The sequence below is a fragment of the Rhinoraja longicauda genome, chromosome 3 (assembly GCF_053455715.1).
Source record: "Rhinoraja longicauda isolate Sanriku21f chromosome 3, sRhiLon1.1, whole genome shotgun sequence".
NCBI lineage: Eukaryota > Metazoa > Chordata > Chondrichthyes > Rajiformes > Arhynchobatidae > Rhinoraja > Rhinoraja longicauda.
The window spans coordinates 89,541,987-89,561,072 of NC_135955.1; the positions used below are offsets into that span (position 1 = coordinate 89,541,987).

At 41.7% G+C, this 19,086-nt stretch overlaps 1 protein-coding gene across 8 annotated transcripts in view; it reads right to left on the reverse strand.

Moving 5' to 3' along the window:
• Positions 1–19,086, reverse strand: part of LOC144592173 (ceramide transfer protein) — an 89,685-nt gene that overhangs the window by 4,062 nt on the left and 66,537 nt on the right. For 4 of the 8 annotated variants that reach the window (XM_078396633.1, XM_078396632.1, XM_078396631.1 and 1 more), the window contains 7 exons: positions 17,994–18,068; positions 6,525–6,620; positions 5,757–5,889; positions 3,168–3,238; positions 1,820–1,948; positions 1,454–1,583; positions 276–412 (listed from right to left, as the gene is read on the reverse strand). In XM_078396633.1, coding sequence (XP_078252759.1) covers positions 285–412; positions 1,454–1,583; positions 1,820–1,948; positions 3,168–3,238; positions 5,757–5,889; positions 6,525–6,620; positions 17,994–18,068 — 762 coding nt within the window. In that variant the 3' untranslated portion in view covers positions 276–284. The remainder of the gene's footprint in view (positions 1–275; positions 413–1,453; positions 1,584–1,819; positions 1,949–3,167; positions 3,239–5,756; positions 5,890–6,524; positions 6,621–17,993; positions 18,069–19,086) is intronic. The other 4 variants (XM_078396635.1, XM_078396630.1, XM_078396637.1 and 1 more) reach the window with 2 other exon arrangements.

A 19,086-nucleotide genomic window follows, 5' to 3' on the forward strand; every position in this document is an offset into this window, starting at 1 on the left:
ATGGGACTGATCACAACTGAAGGAGAAGCAACTTGCAGCAAGAACTATAATAGTTCGATAGGAGCAGCATGTATGGATTTGCTGTTTGTACTGGAAATTATTCACTTACACACAACAGCTAATATCAGTATTGGATTTCCATAAGCATGAACAGCCATCAATATATTAAAACACTTGCCTTCAGGTACACACAATGCATTCCACGCAAAACTGGGCATCATCAATTTTAATGATTTATCAGTAAATTTTAAAAAGTGGTTAATGCTGTATGGTACCTCTGGATCTTAGAAAAGAATGTCTTTGCCCGAAGTCTTCTCCTGCACATACGACGTAAAACGCTTGAGGAATTTGGGATATTCACGCTTTGCGACAGCGCGGAGTACAGAGGCTGGTGCCCATCCTCCAGGGTTTACTAAGAACAACAACAATAGTTGGAACCTTTTAGGACAAAGGAGAAATTTGCTCCAACTACCTCACAAATACATCAACTTCACGCCATTCAATGATTTTCAATGGGATGTGGACATAAAAATACCTCTTCTCAGCAAAGTTGACATTAAAGCAGAATGACACTAAATTTGGAAACTGGCACTTCATTCAATGGCTCAAGGCAGGTCTATTGCCACATAGAGATATATAGTCATAGAGTGATACAGTGTGGAGACAAGCCCTTCGGCCCAACCTGCACACACCGACCAACTTGCCCCAGCCACACTGGTCCCACTAGCCTGCATTTGGCCCACATCCCTCTAAACCTGTCTTATCCACGTACCCTTCTACTGGTTCTTAAACGTTGCGATAGTCCCGGCCTCAACTCATGTACCTCAATTACCTCATGTACAGTGACATTATTTGTTTTACATACATTTGTTTTGCATACATACGGTGAAATTATTTGTTTGGCATACATTTCAGTAAATTCACATGAAACACAAGCACAAATCATAAATAAATAAGGGCGGCACGGTGGTAGAGTTGCTGCCTTACAGTGCCAGAGACCCGGGTTGGATTCTGATATCGAAGGCTGTCTGTATGGAGTTTGTCCGTTCTCCCCGTGGCCTGCGTGGGTTTTCCCCGAGATCTTCGGTTTCCTCCCATACTCCAAAGACATACAGGTTCGTAGGTTAATTGGCTTGGTGTAATTGTAGTTTGTGTGAAAAGCATTAATGTGCAGGGATCGCTGGCCAGCACAGACTCGGTGCGCCGAAGGGCCTGTTTCCATGCTGTATATATCTAATCACCTCTCATCCTCCTGCATTTCAAGGAATAAAGTCCTAGCCTGCTCAACCTCTCCCAATAGCTCAAGCCCTCGAGTCCTGAGTGCGCATCGTTAGAAATAATCTAATTGAAGACACCTTTTGTGACTTCCCACTTGACTGCCTTCATTGAAGATGCAGCTCCCTGCAGAACACTTGACTGTAATTTTAGCAGACGTTAAGAAATTTTCACTTACCATTGGCCACATATGTAATCTTGCACAGGATGTTGTCTCGACTGATAGCCTGGTCACCTTCTGGAGGGCTTACTAATGTCTGGCATATCATGGCAATGTTTATTTTGGCACGTACGCATCTATTATTCTGCTGTTAAATGGGTGTAGAAACACATGACCGTTTTGAACTTAAATGACAATAAATGAGCACAAAGCTACTAAATAACATCCTTAGCAACTACTTCACAAACTTTCTAGTTAATAACTCACATATTGCACCGATCTATCAATTTTAACACCAAAAACAAATTATGCAATGCAAATACAATTTCTCTACTTTATTGCCCTTTAAATATGGTATTTAAAAAAATGAAAACGGACACTTACAGGAGCATTGTCATGTTCGACAGAAAAGTTACAGACAAGCCATGTATCTGGATCATTCTCATTTGTTGCAGGAACCTTTCGAATTGCAGACAAATAAAGCACATCCCTTTGAGAAGCCGGCCAAACCCTCTGGACAAAAGTAAAAAATAAGATCTGTCCATTAGCAAGTTATCAAATAATAAATTCCTCATTGCTACAAGCGTGTTCGCCCGCCCCGGATCGCGGGGCTTGGGTCGCGGACATTTCACCGTCCGGCGCGGCCTAAGATAGGCCGCGGCATTTTTCTCTGCTGGGCGGGGGCTTCAATGTCGGGAGCCACGACCGCCCCGACGTGCAGCAAAAGCGGCAGTGACAGCGTGTTCGCCCGCCCCGGATCTGACTTATCATCGGCGGATCCGGCCGTCTTCGGAGGCTGCGGGAGCGGCTGCGACTCGCCTTAGGCTCGGCCCGCTGCGGACCGTCCGGCGCGGCCTGCAACCACAACAACCTGACCGCGGGAGAGGACGGCAGGAGAAGGGAAAAGACATCGTGGCCTTCCATCACAGTGAGGAGAGGACTGGAGGAGACTCACTGTGATGGATGTTTTCTTGATGGATGTTTCTTCTTTTGTGTGTTTTTGGGGTTGTGTAATTTTAATGCCTATTTCGATGCTTTTGTTGTTGGACTGTGGGTGACTGAATTTCGTCCAATTTGGATGACAATAAAGCTATCTTGAATCTTGAATCTTGAATGGCAAAAATCTTGGCGTGTATTCATTTATGAAAGATTGCCAAAGTCATACAGCGTTGCAGTGTGGAAACAGGCCCTTCGGCCCAACTTGCCCACAGCGACCAACATGTCCCATCTACACGAGTTCCACCTACCTGTATTTGGCCCATATCCTTCTAAACCTGTCCTATTCATGTACCTGTCTAAATGTTTCTTAAACGTTGCAATATTACCTGCCTCAACTACCTCCTCCGGCAGCTCGTTCCACACACCTACGACCCTTTGCGTGAAGAAGTTGCCCCTCAGATTCCTATTAAATCTTTCCCCCATCACCTTCAACCTATGTCCTCTGGTTCTCGATTCCCCTACTCTGGGCAAGAGACTCTGCGCGTCTACCCGATCTATTTCTCTACTTCCTGGCTAGGATCTATCTGTGGGGCATTTGCTCTACGCAATATGTCAAGAATATGTCAACTTTATTAACACAAGGGTAGTCCTGGCAAGGATAGACTGGACACATCTACTTGCAGGTAAGATAAACATTGATGGATTAAAATAACATGTGCCCAAGCACAGGACATTCCTTCAACCCAAATCACCATCTGTAATGCTCAATAGCTTGAAAGCAAAAACTACATACCTTGTGGGTCTGGTAGACGATGATTGCATTATCTGATAGAACTTCTATTACATGGAAGTTTTCAATGGTTGCTGTGGGGTATAAATGGATACATTAACCAATCATTTCACACCAACGAAGCCATATGTAGGACATGCAAAAAGTAAAGCATAGGAAAATGTTGACTGCAAATATGTACAAGTTTAAACAAAAGTCAAATCAACAGCTGCTTCTGAAAAGAGACAAAAGGTATATGATTGAGACAGTGTCCTCTTACTCACATGGAAAGCAAGATGCTAGAGACAGAAAAACAGACTTGTGCAAAGGAAGTATGGAGGATAATCTTGAATTAGTATTTGAATCTTGAATTAGTCTGAAGAAGGGTCTCGACCCAAAACGTCATCCATTCCTTCTCTCCAGAGATGTTGCCTGCCCCACTGAGTAACGCCAGCATTTTGTGTCTATCTTAGTATTTAGTCCGTTCCACATGATTCAAATTATGATAAACCTTCAATTTTATATTATGTTCAGTTTCATTTCATTTGGTTGTTTGTCCAATTTTAGTTGATTTGGCGATCTGCATCGAACACCAGCTTGTTAATTATTTGATTTACACTGGAAACAGAGGCGAGAATAAGGAAAGAGTATGTGCTAAACATTTTGACGGGCTGCAAGAGATATAAAATTACTTGTCACCCAATTTATGGTCAAAAAGTAAAAAATAATGGCATGATCTTGCTGGCTCAGGTCCATTACAGTGACCTGCAGTTATCCGTTACCCAAACTTTCTTAGCTCCTGACAGACACATGATCTGTGCATAATGGAAGTTCTATCCAAAGCCCCAGGGCGCTTGTGCCAGCTGGTAAAATTCTTCTTCGAACTTTGCCCGCTATAAAGTCACAGGGTGTTCTAGCATTCACAGGTAGAGTTGCAGCCTTATAGCGCCAGAGACATGGGTTAAATCCTGACTAGAGAGAGTTTGTACATTCTCCCCATGATGTGTGTGGGTTTTCTCCAGCTGCTCCGGTTTCCTCCCACACTCCAAAGATGTACAGGTTTGTAGGTTAATTGGCTTCAGTAAAAGTGTAAATTTTTCCTAGTGTGTAGGATAGTGCTAGTGTATGGGGTGACCACTGGTTGTTGCAAACTTGGTGGGCCGAAGGGCCTGTTTCTGTGCTGCATTTCTAAACTCAATTCAAATACGTTTAAAATTATTAATAAGGAAAGCAGTTTACTACAATTATACACTGTACTGTATAATGTATGATTACGTGCTCCGTGCTGTCTGTGTATGTGCCTGTGATACTGCTACAAGCAAGGTTTTCATTGTACCGCTTTCCCAGTGTACTTGTGCATATGGAACATATGGAAATAAACTTGATTTCACTTGACTACCTGTCAAATCAGGTGAAGATAAGAATCCATTTGATGTGGAGTATCAAGATTACTCACCATACTTCTGCAGAGGGAGGGGGAGGTTGTGGTGAGCAGTGAATTATTTTTGGCCTTGGCTAACATCCATTCCTGTACTAAAATCAATAGATGAATCATTTCATTTGTGGTTTCCTGGCATATTTGGCTACAAAGCATGTACCTTTTTTTCCCTCAGTAATTCATTATTCGTAAAAATATGAAAGACATTCATATCTTTTTACTAAGTCTCTCGTTTCTTTGTTCCTGAACTACAGCCTAAACGGTACACAATAGCGCGACAATTTTAGGCCCACCTTACCCATCATCGTCCCTTTGGTGCTAATGGAAGTTTCATTGAAATCGGTGTTATATTTTTTAAGTTATTCACATTTTAAAGTTTAAATCTATCTCCTCGGGAAGGAAGGGGGAGGGAGGGAGGGGGTGGAGGGAGGGAGGATAAAGGGGGGTTGAGGGGGATGGAGTGGGGGGAAGTGGGGGGGGGGGAGGGGGTGAGGAGAAGGTGCTACACCAAAGCAGGAGAGGTTTGGACCCAACCTTGGTCTTGTAAAGCCCTAAAACCAGAAAGGTCAGGACCATGTATCATATAGAATAGTAGAGATTTTGGTGGTGGAGAATTAAGCTAAAGTTCTAGCTTGTCCAACCTTGGTCTACAGCTCAGGGACCTTGAGTTCTGGCAACATCTTTATGAAACTCCTCTGCACTATTTCCAGTTTAATGACATCCTCCCAATAGTCTCTCCAACATTTTGTACAACTGTAACATAACATCCTCAATTCTTTACTCAATATCTTGACTAATGAATGCCAATGCACCAAAAGCCTTCTTTAACACCCTATCTCCTTATATTTTACAGGTTCTTGCCTTTGAATCCTAAGTTTTAAATATTTTGCATATCAAGTTGCTGAAAATAAGTATTCATTACAGTACAATGAGGAACACTAGGCATCTGTAATCTGAGTGAAAGTGTCAGGTAGAATGAAGGATGGTGAAATTAGCAGTTATGGATTGAAAAATAAGTGTAGAGCAAACTTGAAACAAGTAACAAGTAAAGAAAGATTACATTTAAAATTTAACATTTAAACATCCAAAATGAGTAAAAATTCATGGTGGAAATAGCTAATCTATTCCATAAAGGCATCTTTATTAACTTTGAAAATATTGCAAAATATTCTTACTTTCCCAGTCATTGCGAACATCAACATTCCAGAAATAATGACAGACTTCATGACCTGTAACGCCTTTGACAGAATGAGTCGCTTTGAGAGGATCCAAGACAATCCCATTCTCTTCTACTTCTCTCCTGTACACCTGTGTTGTAATGTAGAAACATGCATGACTGTATTAACCTTCGGCCATTGGCTTTCAATGGTAGCCATATTCACTAATAAGTGGAAACAAGGACACAATGTGCTGGAGTAACTCAGCGGATAAGGCAGCATCTCTGGAGAACATGTTTCGCTGACGTTTCGGGTCGGGACCCTTCTTCAGGCACTCCAGTGTTACTCCAGCACTTTGTGTCCTTTTCACAAATAAGTATTTGTTTCAATTGTACATCTGTTGAGAATAAAGGATGGATCTAGTCTTAGATGAGAAAACATTTCTTCACACAGAGAGTGGTGAGTCTGTGGAATTCTCTGTCACAGAAGGTAGTTGAGGCCAGTTCATTGGCTATATTTAAGAGGGAGTTAGATGTGGCCCTTGTGGCTAAGGGTATCAGGGGGTATGGAGAGAAGGCAGGTACAGGTTACTGAGCTGGATGATCAGCCATGATCATATTGAATGGCGGTGCAGGCTCGAAGGGCCGAATGGCCTACTCCTGCACCTATTTTCTATGTTTCTAGATAGATCTCAAAAACAGATTGAAAACAAAGCAAAAAATGTATTCCACACTTTATAAAACTGAACTGCACTTTAAAGAGTACAGTCTTGTAACTGTTACTCACCTTCATTTCTCCCTCTTCCACCACCAATTGCCAATTAGCATCTCCACCTACATCCTGCAGAGAGTACTGCATGTGATTTTGTACCATCTCTTCAACCTGTCGAAAAAGCAACATCTTTATAACGTGCAATATGCAAGCCACATTCTTGCAGCCTAATCAATTGAATTTCTGATGGAATTCTGACAAGGTCCTTGGTCATGGGAAATTTCAGAGAACACAAACATGCAGGTTGTCACAAGCTTGATTTTTATGCAGCATCAATTTCAGCTTCCCCATTTCCCTTTACTATTTTGAACTACAGAAATACAACAAATGGTCTCAAGTACAAATAAAATTGCCCGAGCCCCTTTGTCTAGGACGCACTCTATATGTTAATAACCCATGGAGTAAATTACATGTCTGGATTCCTTTCCCATTAATATCCTAGTTTATAAATGCAATAAAAGTAAAAATAATTTAGATATTGATCTCTTCCATGATTACGAAAATATGTATCAAGTTACTTGATGTCTGTCAACTCTGCACAAGTAAGCCCATTTCCCCATGCTTTAATGAACAGCCGTTCATACTGGTACTGAAACATTCTAGCACACTGTTAGACATTGGGTCTACTTAGATACTTGTGCAACACTTTCTGTAATATTTCTGTACCAAAGCAACTCAACCCCCTGCATACAATGGATTCATCTTGTCCTAAATGAGTCGCAAAGTTGTACACAGTATTCTAGTACAAAGCCAGCACAAGTATTAGTTTAAAGTATGGTTTTTATTCCCCATCGAGTTCTCTATTTTTACAAATCTTAATTTTTATTCCTCATTACATAATATCTCACCACCACCATGCTCAATTGCAGCCCATCCTTTTCAAAACCCTCTCTTTTTAACAAATTCTGGTACATAGCATATCATCCAAATATTTCTCTCCCTGCAGAACAGGTCAATCAATAATCCCAATCCTCCACCCATTAGACTGCATCCAAGTTTATATTCCTCTTCATCCCTCATACTTCCCAATCACAAAATTATCAGCATTACCACCCCTCATCCCAAAACAGTCGCACAACACAGCACAGAAAAGGGCCTTTTGGCCCAAAGTCTCCATGCCTCCCTTGGTCTGGAAAGTAACTTTTCAGGCATTATTGATTAGTACAGGGGTTGTGGGGAAAAGGCAGAACAGGGTTGAGGGAAAGATAGATCAGACATGATTGAATGGCAGAGTAGACTTGATGAGCTGAATGGCCTAATTCTGCTCCTATAACTTATGAACTTATTAATTCTATTGCTGCCCATCATACCAACTGACCAATACTGTTCAGCAGCCGAAGAGTAACAAACTCAATATCCAGAACATTCTCAATCTACTTCCCATTTTACTTACTATTCATACCTCATACATTCACTCAATATATCCAATCCAAGTTGCTTTACCACAACATTTAATCTAGGTAGCAGTCACTGCTCGAACCTCAATGTTCAGACTGCTCCAACCTAAATCATACCTACCCAATAACCTTGAGGTCCACTCGTCCCAGACAATTAACTACAGTTTCAATCCTCACCCTATCTACCTCAAAAGACCTTTGAGAATTGGCAAGTTCATGTAAAAACATCAAGTCCAATTCTTGTTTCCTGTTCATTTGCATTCAGTGTCACTTTGAATATCACTCCACACACCATTTTCCATCTAAATGTCACACGGAGGACCTGCCTTCGATGATTAAAGAAAAAAGGGCTCAAAATGTTGGAGTCACTCGGTGGGTCAAGCAGCATGGATAAGTGAAGTTTTGGGTCAGGACCCTTCTTCAGATTGCCTTTTAGTATTGCTCCCCACCCACCACATAGCCATTTATTCCCTGCCATCAGATGAGTAATCAAGATCTCGTTTCATACCCAGACGATTATGGAAATGTAAATTCTAGTTTTGCTAGTGTTCAGTCCCTCTCTAGTGGTAGAAAGTGTTCACTACAAATCCAAGTAAAACGAAATGGTCTTTAATTCATAGCATTTGCCGAGCAATTATTGAGACGTCAACGGAATTGTACTTTCTTCTGCCTTGCTCATAAATTCATTTAAGAAAACCAGTCCAAATTTGCCTTTTAGGAACATGAATCGGTGATCTCTTAATACTTTTTAGTTTGTAATATTTATCGTGGGTTCAATACTTTCAAAGCTCCAACCATATTAAATAAGGAACATACTGGAACAATAACATCATGTGCAATTTCACAGGGCTAATAGCAATTCTAGGAAGGGGACTGTTATGGTGGTGGAATTCTATTTCCAGTGGTGGAAATCATATTTCGAAATTACAGAACAGATTTGAAAGTAGAAGCAAAATTGCTATTGTTAATGGTTTATTGTGAATTGTGAAACAAACATGATAAGTGATTGGTATTGCATTTGCAACATTACATATCATGCCTTCAAATTTCTTTTGAGGAACATCAGTTACCTCCTGGGCACCATGGTGATATATGCAACACATCCCATTTTATTTCTTTGTTCCAAATGTAAATATACATGGTATGTTTATCCAAGAGTACTGAAGACAATCAACAGTGTCAAATTGTTAAATGGACAATAGCTCAAGATTAATAATACAATTGAATGGGCTTTAGAATACAAAGTAAACCAAATTCCCCAAAACATTTCCTATCAGGAAGCTGCAATAATGCTGCCAAAAGTAGCAATGAGGGTGATAGGCGAGAAGAGAAAGAAAATGATGAATTGTTTCCATGCAGTTGTGTCATAAGTGAAGGATAAGGTTAAAACTGGGATGTAGAATTTCCAAGCTAGTATGATTGTCCTATTCTGAGATACACCGAGACAAAGTGAAAAAGAATTGAGCAACTTGTCAGAAAGCTGTTTCTTTAACAAATGCATTATCACTAATGTCAAAAACAAAGGACTACTCATTTGCAGAAGTTATTGAGCATTACACATCCAGTTCAAAGTGTAAAACAAAAAAAGACATTCAAAATAAAGCTGAATGTTTCATGGTTGTTCAATAGCATATGGCATGTGAAAATAGTTTCATTAACATGTTACTCAACTTCCCAACTGTTTAAACAATCAGGAACTTGGAAAGTTAGTTGATACTGATTTGAAGCATGTTGAACCTGGACACTTTTAAAGTACTTGACCGTTGCTGACGAGAAAGTTCCACTTATTTAGTTTAGTTTAGTGATACAGCGTGGAAACAGGCCCTTCGGCCCATTGAGCCTGCACCAACCAGCGATCCCCACATATTAACACTACCCTACACACACTAGGGACAATTTTTACATTGATACCAAGCCAATTAACCTATGGAGTGTGGGAGGAAACCGGAGATCCTGGAGAAAGCCCACACAGGTCACGGGGAGAATATACAAACTCCGTACAGACAAGCACCTGCAGCCAGGATCTAACCCAGATCTCCGGCATTGTAAGGCAGCAACTCTACCACTGCACGGTACTGACACGTATAAATCAAAACAAAAAATGCTGGAAACACTTGGGTCAGGCATCATTTTGGCTATCCTACAGAGTTTACCATTCGGCATCAGACACAGAATATATTACATTATTAATAAAAATACAAGCAGACTTGTTATCTACTTACAGCATGAACAAGTTTTCAGGCAGGAGTGCATCAAGTGTGATAGAGAAAGCATATAGTTAAATTTATTAACAAACCTCTGATACCTGTCAACAAACCTTTGGGACATTCTAACTGAAGTAAAATGAGTGGTGTAAATGTATGAACTGTAGGGCAATGTTATTGGTGACAATGATTTGCTTAGCTTTAAGTGATTCCATTTTCTTTAGAGCAAACTGCTTCATTAGACAGAGGAAAGAACACGACGGTCAACATAGTTCTGACTTGAGATTGAAGTTGGCAACGGTGTTTTTGCAGGCATCTTAACATGGCACAACATACTCAAGCACTTTACAGCACCATTATCAAATAAATGCTGACTCAGAGCTGCTTAGACTGATATTGGGGCAAATGACCAAATGCACTGTTGAATGAAATAGATTTTAGAGCCCAAAAGTTCAGAAATTAAGGTGGAAAGAAAGGTATAGACATTAAGGTAGAAATTCCTGAGATTAAAGTCTCAGATGTGGAGGGAAGGTATCCAATGATGGAAAAATATCAGGGCTGCTCAGACAACCAAGTTGGAGAAATCTGGGGCAAAATGACAGCAATGATGGATGGGGAGGATACAGGGGCTCAAATAGACTTTAAAATTGATATGCTGCTCAACCGAGGAACTCGTGGAGTCAAGCTAGCAGAGCTTTGGATATCATTACATTTAGAGGATGGAGAACTAAATGCAGAATATCTGTAATCAATGTTTGAGCCTCTGGCATTTTCTTTTAATAGTTAATTAACCAGCAAAATTAATAAGCATTTTCCCAATAGCAATTGAGATTCCATTGAAACAGGAGTATAGATGTTCTTCTATAAAAGTATATAAATATTGTTCAAGTCATCCTTGACTTTGAGCGAATGCTTAAGAATCGATAGATAAAGCTAATTTATAAATGGTCAATACTGATGACTCCTGAAAACAGAGCTTAATTTGCTGAATTGCTAAATTGCTAATGGATACAATAACTTATTTAGCCAATCATTCCAAAACCCGAAGCACAATTTAAATGATTATCTTCATACACTTCACCCACTTTGCCCACATTCTATTCAATAACCTCTTATTTCTTTTTTTTTCCTCTCCAGGAAAAGTGCAAGCAATTGAATCTACAGTGTCTGAAACAGACGGTTCTTTGAGGGTATACTATAACTTAAGTCTACAGGCTAGCTTCAGCAACTAAGAGGGGCAGCGGTTGTTAGTGTCCAGGAGTGACAACTCTTCATGGTGTATAAAAGGAAGGCAAGGCAGTGGAGTGACCATTTTGGGAGAGGCTGTGTTTGATAGTAAGTGTTGCCATTTTGGCTGGAGGCTGCAGCAGGAGGCAGAGCAGAGGGTTACGGCAAGATAAAGCTAGGTCTTTATTTTTGTAACTCTTCTCTGGTCTACTGCTGTAGGGATGGCAGTTACACCATCGGTATGCTCCTCCTGTAGGATGTGAGAAGTCAGGGAAACAATGTTCCTGAGGACACCTGTGGGAAGTGCATCCAGTTGTAATTCCGGATTGACCACATGAAGGAACTCGAGATGCAGCTGGATGACCTCAGGATTGCCAGGGAGACTGAGGGCTTCATAGACAGGAGTTGTTGTGAGGTAGCCACATCTAAAGTACAGGCAGAAAGTAGACTGGTGACTGCCTGGAAAGGGAGCACGCAGAGTGTAGAATTCCCCTGCAGATATTCCCTTCGAAAAATACTCTTTTGGGTACTGTTGATGTGGGATGACTGTTCAGAGGAGCATAGCAGCAGCAGCAGTCAGGTCTGTGACACAAAGCTTGGCTCTAAAGCACAGCAGGGAAGGATGAAGTTAGACAGGGCTATTGTGATAGGAGATTCATTAATCTGGGGGACAAACAAGAGATTTCAGGGCACCACAAGGGACTACAATATAATGCGTTGTCTCTCTGGTGCCAGGGTCCAGGATGTCTCCAAGCGGATGTAGAACATTCTCAAGTGGGAGGTTGGTCAACCAGAAGTCATTGTGCACATTGGCACAGATGACAAAATTAGGAAAAGGGCTGATGGCTTGCAGAGTGAATATAGGGAGTTTAGCAAGAGTTTAAAAAGCAGGACCTCAAGAGTAATTTTCTCTGGATTACTTCTGGTGCCACATGTTAGCGAGGCTAGGAATAGGAAGGTAGGACAGTTGAATGAGTGGCTGAGAAATTGGTACAGGGTGCAGGGGTTCTGACCTTAGGGCTACTGGGAACTGTTCTAGGGCAGGAGGACGGCTGGATTGGAAGGGAAACAATATTCTAGCGGGCAGGTTTGCTCGTGCTTCTGGAGAGGGCTTAAACTAAATTGGCAGGGGGACTGCATCCAATGCAGTAATGAGGTGGGGAAAAAGGCTGGACGTTGGTACAGAAGTGGACAGATGCCTTCCTCTGTAGATGTTATTGCCATTACAGAAACCTTGATAAGGGAGAGGCACGACTGGCAGCTTATTATTTTAGGGTACTGTTGCAACAGACGAGATAAAGGTGGAGGAAAGAGGGGGGGGGGGGGGGTGAAGTCGCTTTATTGGTTAAAGATAAGAGAGTTGCAGATGCAGCTTAGTCCATCACATAGACCAGACTTCCCAACATTGACTCCATCTATGCTTCACAGGAGCCAACATAATCAAAAACGTCCCACCCTAGTCATTCCTCAGTCTCCCCGATTCTGTCTAGCAGAAGGTGCAGAAGCTTGAAAGCGTGCACCGCCAGACTCAGGAACAGATTCTTCCCCTCTTATCAAGCTTCTTAACAGTCCTTCCATAAGCGAGGATACTGTCCCGATTCATCTCTACCCCACTGCAGACATTGAAGTCTGTCTACGGAACTGATGCGCTACAATGGCGAGAACTACATTATGCAATCTGCATCTTCCCCTCTGCTCCATCTATTGTACCTGAGGATGACTTGATTGTATTTACATACGGTATTTCTGATCTGCTTGGATAGCATGCAAAACAAAGATACTCACCGTACCTTGGTTCACATGACAATGATAAACCTAAGCCTAAAGGAGAACATCACGGCAATAGTCTAAAAGGACATTAATGAAGGATCACCCAATGAGGCTATATGGGTGGAGGCGAGAAATAAAGCGGGTTATCACTTTGTTGGTATTGTACAAAAGACCCTCAAAAAGTCAATGGGAACGAGAGGCTCAAATATTCCTCCTCATAGTAGGATAATTGATCAGGAAAAAGCTGGCAGGTGGGAACTTGCATACCTAGAAGAGTGTAGGGATTGAGGAGCATATTCGATTTGGAAATCAAGAGGGAAAGAGGGGGGTCAGGAGATAGCTATGATAGATAAGGTTAAGGAGAATCCAAGAGATTTTATGTGCATTAAGGAAAAAAGGTAATTAAAGAGAGAATATGGACCTTCAGAAACCAAAGTGGTCATCTATGTGTGGAGCTGCAGGAGATGGGTAATGGCTTCAATGCATATTTCTCCCGTTTTCACAACAGAGAAAGGCATGAAGACTAGGGAACTTGGGAAAGTTAATGACATTGTCTAAAGGACAGTCAGTCCGTATTACAGTTGAGGTGGTGCTGGATGTTCCAACTGATGAAAGTGGATAAATCTCCTGAGTCTGATCCGATATATCCGAAGATACTGTGGGAAGCTAGAGAAGAAACTGCAGCAGTCCTGACTGATATACATGAATCACCATTAGACACAGGTGAGGTGCTGGAAGACTGGAGGGTGGCTAATGTGTCCCCATTCAAGAAAAGCTGCAAAGAAAAACTTGGGAACCATACATTCGTAAGCCTAATGTTGAGGTAGAAAAGTTACTGAATGATTAGTAAATTTGCAGATAACACAAAAATAGGTGGGATCATAGACAGTGAAGGACCAGATAGTCAAGAATTACTGTGGGATCTTGATCAGCTGGGCAAGTGAGTGGAGGAATGGCAAATGGAGTTAAATCCATGGAAGAGGCATATACATTGGCCAGAGGAAGGAGGAAACCGGAGGACTGGGAGAAATTTAGAATGTACCAGAGGAAAACAAAGTGGTTAATTAAGAGGGGAAAATAGAGCATGAAAGAAAGCTTGCGGGGAATATAAAAACTGAAGGTAAAAGCTTCTTTAGAAATGTGAAGAAGAAAAGATTAGTGAAGACAAATGTAGGTCCCTTATAGTCAGAGACAGGTGAATTTCTAATGGGAAACAAGGAAATGGCAGACCAGATAAACAAGTACTTTGGTTCTGTCTTCACAAAGGAAGACACAATCTCCCGGAAATACTAGGGGACCGAGGATCTAATGGGAGGGAGGAACTGAAGGGAATCCACATTAGTCAGAAAGTGGTGTTAGGTAAACTGTTGGGACTGAAGGCAGATAAATCAACAGGGGCTTTATTCACAAAATGCTGGAGTAACTCAGCAGGTCAGGCAGCATCTCAGGAGAGAAGGAATTGGCGACGTTTCGGGTCGAGACCCTTCTTCAGACTGATGTCAGGGGGGCGGGACAAAGGAAGTATATAGGTGGCGACAGGAAGACAGTGGGAGATCTGGGAAGGGGGAGGGGAAGAGAGGGACAGAGGAACTATCTAAAGTTAGAGAAGTCAATGTTCATACCACTGAGCTGCAAGTTAATGCAGACTGAGCGCAGGTGTTGAGCGAAGCGATCGCCGAGCCTGCGTTTGGTTTTGCCGATGTAAATAAGTTGACATCTGGAGCAGCAGATGCAATAGATGAGGTTGGAGGAGGTGCGAAACCAAACGCAGGCTCGGCGATTGCTTCGCTCAACACCTGCGCTCAGTCCGCATTAACCAATCTGATCTCCCGGTGGCTGAGCACTTCAACTCCCCCTCCCATTCCCAGTCTGACCTTTCTGTCATGGGCCTCCTCCAGTGCCATAGTGAGTCCCACTGGAAATTGGAGGAACAGCACCTCATATTTCGCCTGGGCAGCTTGCAGCTCAGCAGTATGAACAATGATTTCTCCAACTTTAGATAGTTCCTCTGTCCCTGTCTTCCCCTCCCCTTCCCAGATCTCCCACTGTCTTCCTGTCTCCACCTATATCCTTCCTTTGTCCCGCCCCCCTGACATCAGTCTGAAGAAGGGTCTCGACCCGAAACGTCGCCCATTCCTTCTCTGCTGAGATGCTGCCTGACCTGCGGAGTTACTCCAGCATTTTGTGAATAAATACCTTCGGTTTGTACCAGCATCTGCAGTTATTTTCTTACAACCCCCAGGGCCTGATGGTCTGCATCCCAGAGTACTCGAGGAGGTGACCCTTGAAATCGTGGATGCATTGGTTTTACTTTTAATATAATGTATGTACAACTATACGAGTCAAGTAGGTTCTTTGCAATTTTCCTAAGCGTTCAATGATATTTCTGGTAGTGTAAATGATCACATTGCTATCCTCCAAAAGAACAAAATTCAACCCGTATACCATTCTAGATGATGGCTAAAATGGCCACATTTTAACAGTTACTTGTTTTAGATGCAAACATCATTGTTACTGTCCACATTTATTGTCCTTTCCTAATTGGCCCTGAACTGAGGCAGTTAGAAAGTCAACTAACCAGTCATTTATTGGGCAGAGGTAAGGATGGCACATTTCCTTCCCTGAAGGATGAGAGCGAACCAGACAAGTTTTTAATAATAATCTCATTTCAAGGGTACCAAGACCAACGCAACTATATTTTAAAATACGGTTCTACATTTATTTACTCAAATTTAAAATTTCCTAACTACCTTGATGGGATATAAACACCACGTCCAGAATTAGACAAGATTATTATTAGTTGGGACATGAAAAGTGGGATCTGGGGAGTGAAGGAAATACGAGGCTACAACACTATTTCAGTATTATAACAAGATGTATCTGTTAATAAAGGTAGAAAAAATACAATGTGACCTGTCTCAGCATTAATAATAATAATAATAATAATGCATTTTATTTATATAGCGCTTTTCATATACTCAAAGACGCTTTACAGAGATTTTGAGAACATTGGGAAATGAATAAATAGATAAATAAGTAAATAAATAAATGAACAGAGAAAGGAGACAGAAGGTGAGGTGACCTTCAGTGGTTGAAGGCAGTACTGAACAGGTGAGATTTCAGCGATGTTTTGAATGTGGTGAGTGTGGAGGAGTCTCTAACGGTTTGGGGTAGTGAGTTCCATAGGGTGGGAGCAGCGATGGAGAAAGCCCTGTCCCCCCAGGATCTGAGTTTGGTCCGGATGTGGGGGGATAGGAGATTGGCAGCGGCAGAGCGGAGGGTGCAGGTGGGAGTGTGCCTGTGGAGGAGGTCGGTCAGGTAGGATGGGGCCAGGTTATGGAGGGCTTTGTAGGTTATGAGGAGGATTTTGTACTGGATTCTCTGGGGGATGGGGAGCCAGTGGAGTTTATAAAGGACGGGGGTGATATGGTCACGGATCGAGGTGTGTGTGAGTAGACGGGCAGCGGAGTTTTGAATGTATTGAAGTTTATTGATGATTTTTGAGGGTGCGCCATAGAGGAGGCTGTTGCAGTAGTCCAGACGGGAGGTGATGAAGGCGTGGATGAGGGTTTCTGCAGCTGTGGAGGAGAGGGATGGACGGAGACGGGCAATGTTTTTGAGGTGGAAGAAGGCTGTCTTTGTGATGTGTTTGATGTGTTTGTCGAAGGAGAGGGTTTGATCAAGGATGATTCCAAGATTCCGGATGTGAGGTGAGGTGGATACTGGGAGACCATCAATGTTGAGGATGAAGTTTTGGGTGGATTTGGTGAGCGTTTTTGGACCAATGATGATGATTTCAGATTTGTTGCAATTGAGTTTGAGGAAGTTTGATTGAAGCCATGATTTTATTTCAGTGATGCAGTTTGTCAGTGTAGAGTGTGTGGTGGGGGAGATTGATAGTGGAGATGAGGAGCTGGATATCATCGGCGAAGCAGTGGAAGTTGAGACCATGACGGCGGATTAATTGACCAAGGGGGAACAGGTAGAGGATGAAGAGGAGGGGGCCAAGGACTGAGCCTTGGGGGACGGGAGCGGTGGGGGATTTACAGTTGTTAATGGAGATGAACTGGTGTCTGTCAGAGAGGTAAGATTTGAACCAGGATAGGGCTGTGCCGGTGATGTTAAGGGAGGTTTCAAGTCGGGTGAGGAGAATGGAGTGATTTATGGTGTCAAAGGCGGCGCTGAGGTCAAGTAGGATGAGGATGTTGAGGTTGCCAGCGTCGGAGGTAACTCTAAACCAATGACAATCAGATAACAAAGGCAACCCAATTAAAATAAAAACATTACAACCAACTGAATTTTCCTGTCCCACATACAGTTGAAGGAAATTGCCAACTGCACAAAAACGCTAAACATGTTAGAGGAACCAACTGTAGTTATTAAACTTCCAACATTAAAATTCAGATCAGCAAGTCATGCACAAATGTGGATAAAACATCTGAACATGTACATTAGTCAAGGCAGGTTTAAGGTAAGGCATGCTGTTATGTGTTATTATAGCAGTGATGCTTGGATTAACCTATTCCACAGAGGAGAAAATTTAACAGCGCACAATTATGACATTTCATTTTGTTCTATAACTTGAAATAATTAACCTCAATTAGTAAATTGCTTTTCAAATGTACAAAATTTGACAAGCCATTATATTTTATTTACTGGGATTATTAAAAGGTAAAGTTCACTACAAAAGTTGCAATTTCAAATATTTCAGCAATTTTTCCACAAAAAAAAAAATCAATATTTCAGTGGATATATTAATTTAGCTATGGGAATAAGTTATGATCAACAAACATCACCATCGAGCACTTTAGAGTGAATGGAAACCCAGGTGAAGTAGTTAAGAGAATGGAACTGCAGAGGAGGACCACTCTGAGTTCGTACAGTACCTGCGTGCTGAATCTGTGATCATCTGAGGCACTGACTAGATCAATGGAAGACATGGAGGAAGAGCGACTAAAGGGCTACCACAGAGACAGATAAAGAAAAACCCAGTTCAGAACAGAGGCACAATAAGGCAGTCAGTCAAACATTAACCTTCACCACAAAAAGAATGTGCATTAAAGTGCCAATAAGCTTTGAAGAAATGAGTACAGCCACAATGAAATCATGCAACTAAACAGTGTATTCCATTGCATGGATCCTGAAGAAAATATAACAATCGGGTGCATGTTTATGGTTATTTTGTTTTTGCAGTCCCATTACTGCCTGGATTCTCAAAAGTTGTGATGTGAATAAAAACTGTGGTATTCAAGTTATTACACAATAGTGTCTTTGAAGAGAATTCTTGATTATTGAAATAAAGGCTAATTAAAATAATCCGGTAAAATCCACAAAAAATGTACATACATTCTAGAATTTGATTATTTGTTACAGTCAATACATCAGATAAATGGAGTAGAAAACCCAAGATGTATATCAAGAGAGAAATAAGGTAAATGCACAGAGTCTTTTACCCAGAGTGTAGGGGAATTGAGAACCAGAGGGCATAGGTTTAAGGTGAGGGGGGAGATTTAATAGGAACCTGAGGGGCAACTTTTTTCTTTACACACAAAGGGTAGTAGGTATATGGGACAAACTGCCAGATGAGGTAGTTGAGGCAAATACTCTCACAACATTTAAAACATTTGGACAGGTACACGGATAGGATAGGTTTAGAGAGATATGGGCCAATTGCAGGCAGGTGGGACTAGTGTAGGTGGGACTAGTGTAGGTGGGGCATGTTGATTGTCGTGGGCAAGTTTGGGACAAAGGGCTTGTTTCAATGCTGTATGGCTCTATGCCTGACTCAATAACGTCCCTTTATTTACAAACTAAATAGCAAGCTGCAAAATTAAACTTCATTTAAATATGGTGGTAATTTGCAGCCAATGTGTGCCAATTCTTATCCCGTTCCAAAGCACCAATTCAAATTTGATTTCACTTTTTGTAAAACTGGCTCATGAAATCAGATCACAGGTAAAAAGAAACTCAGGAAAAGTG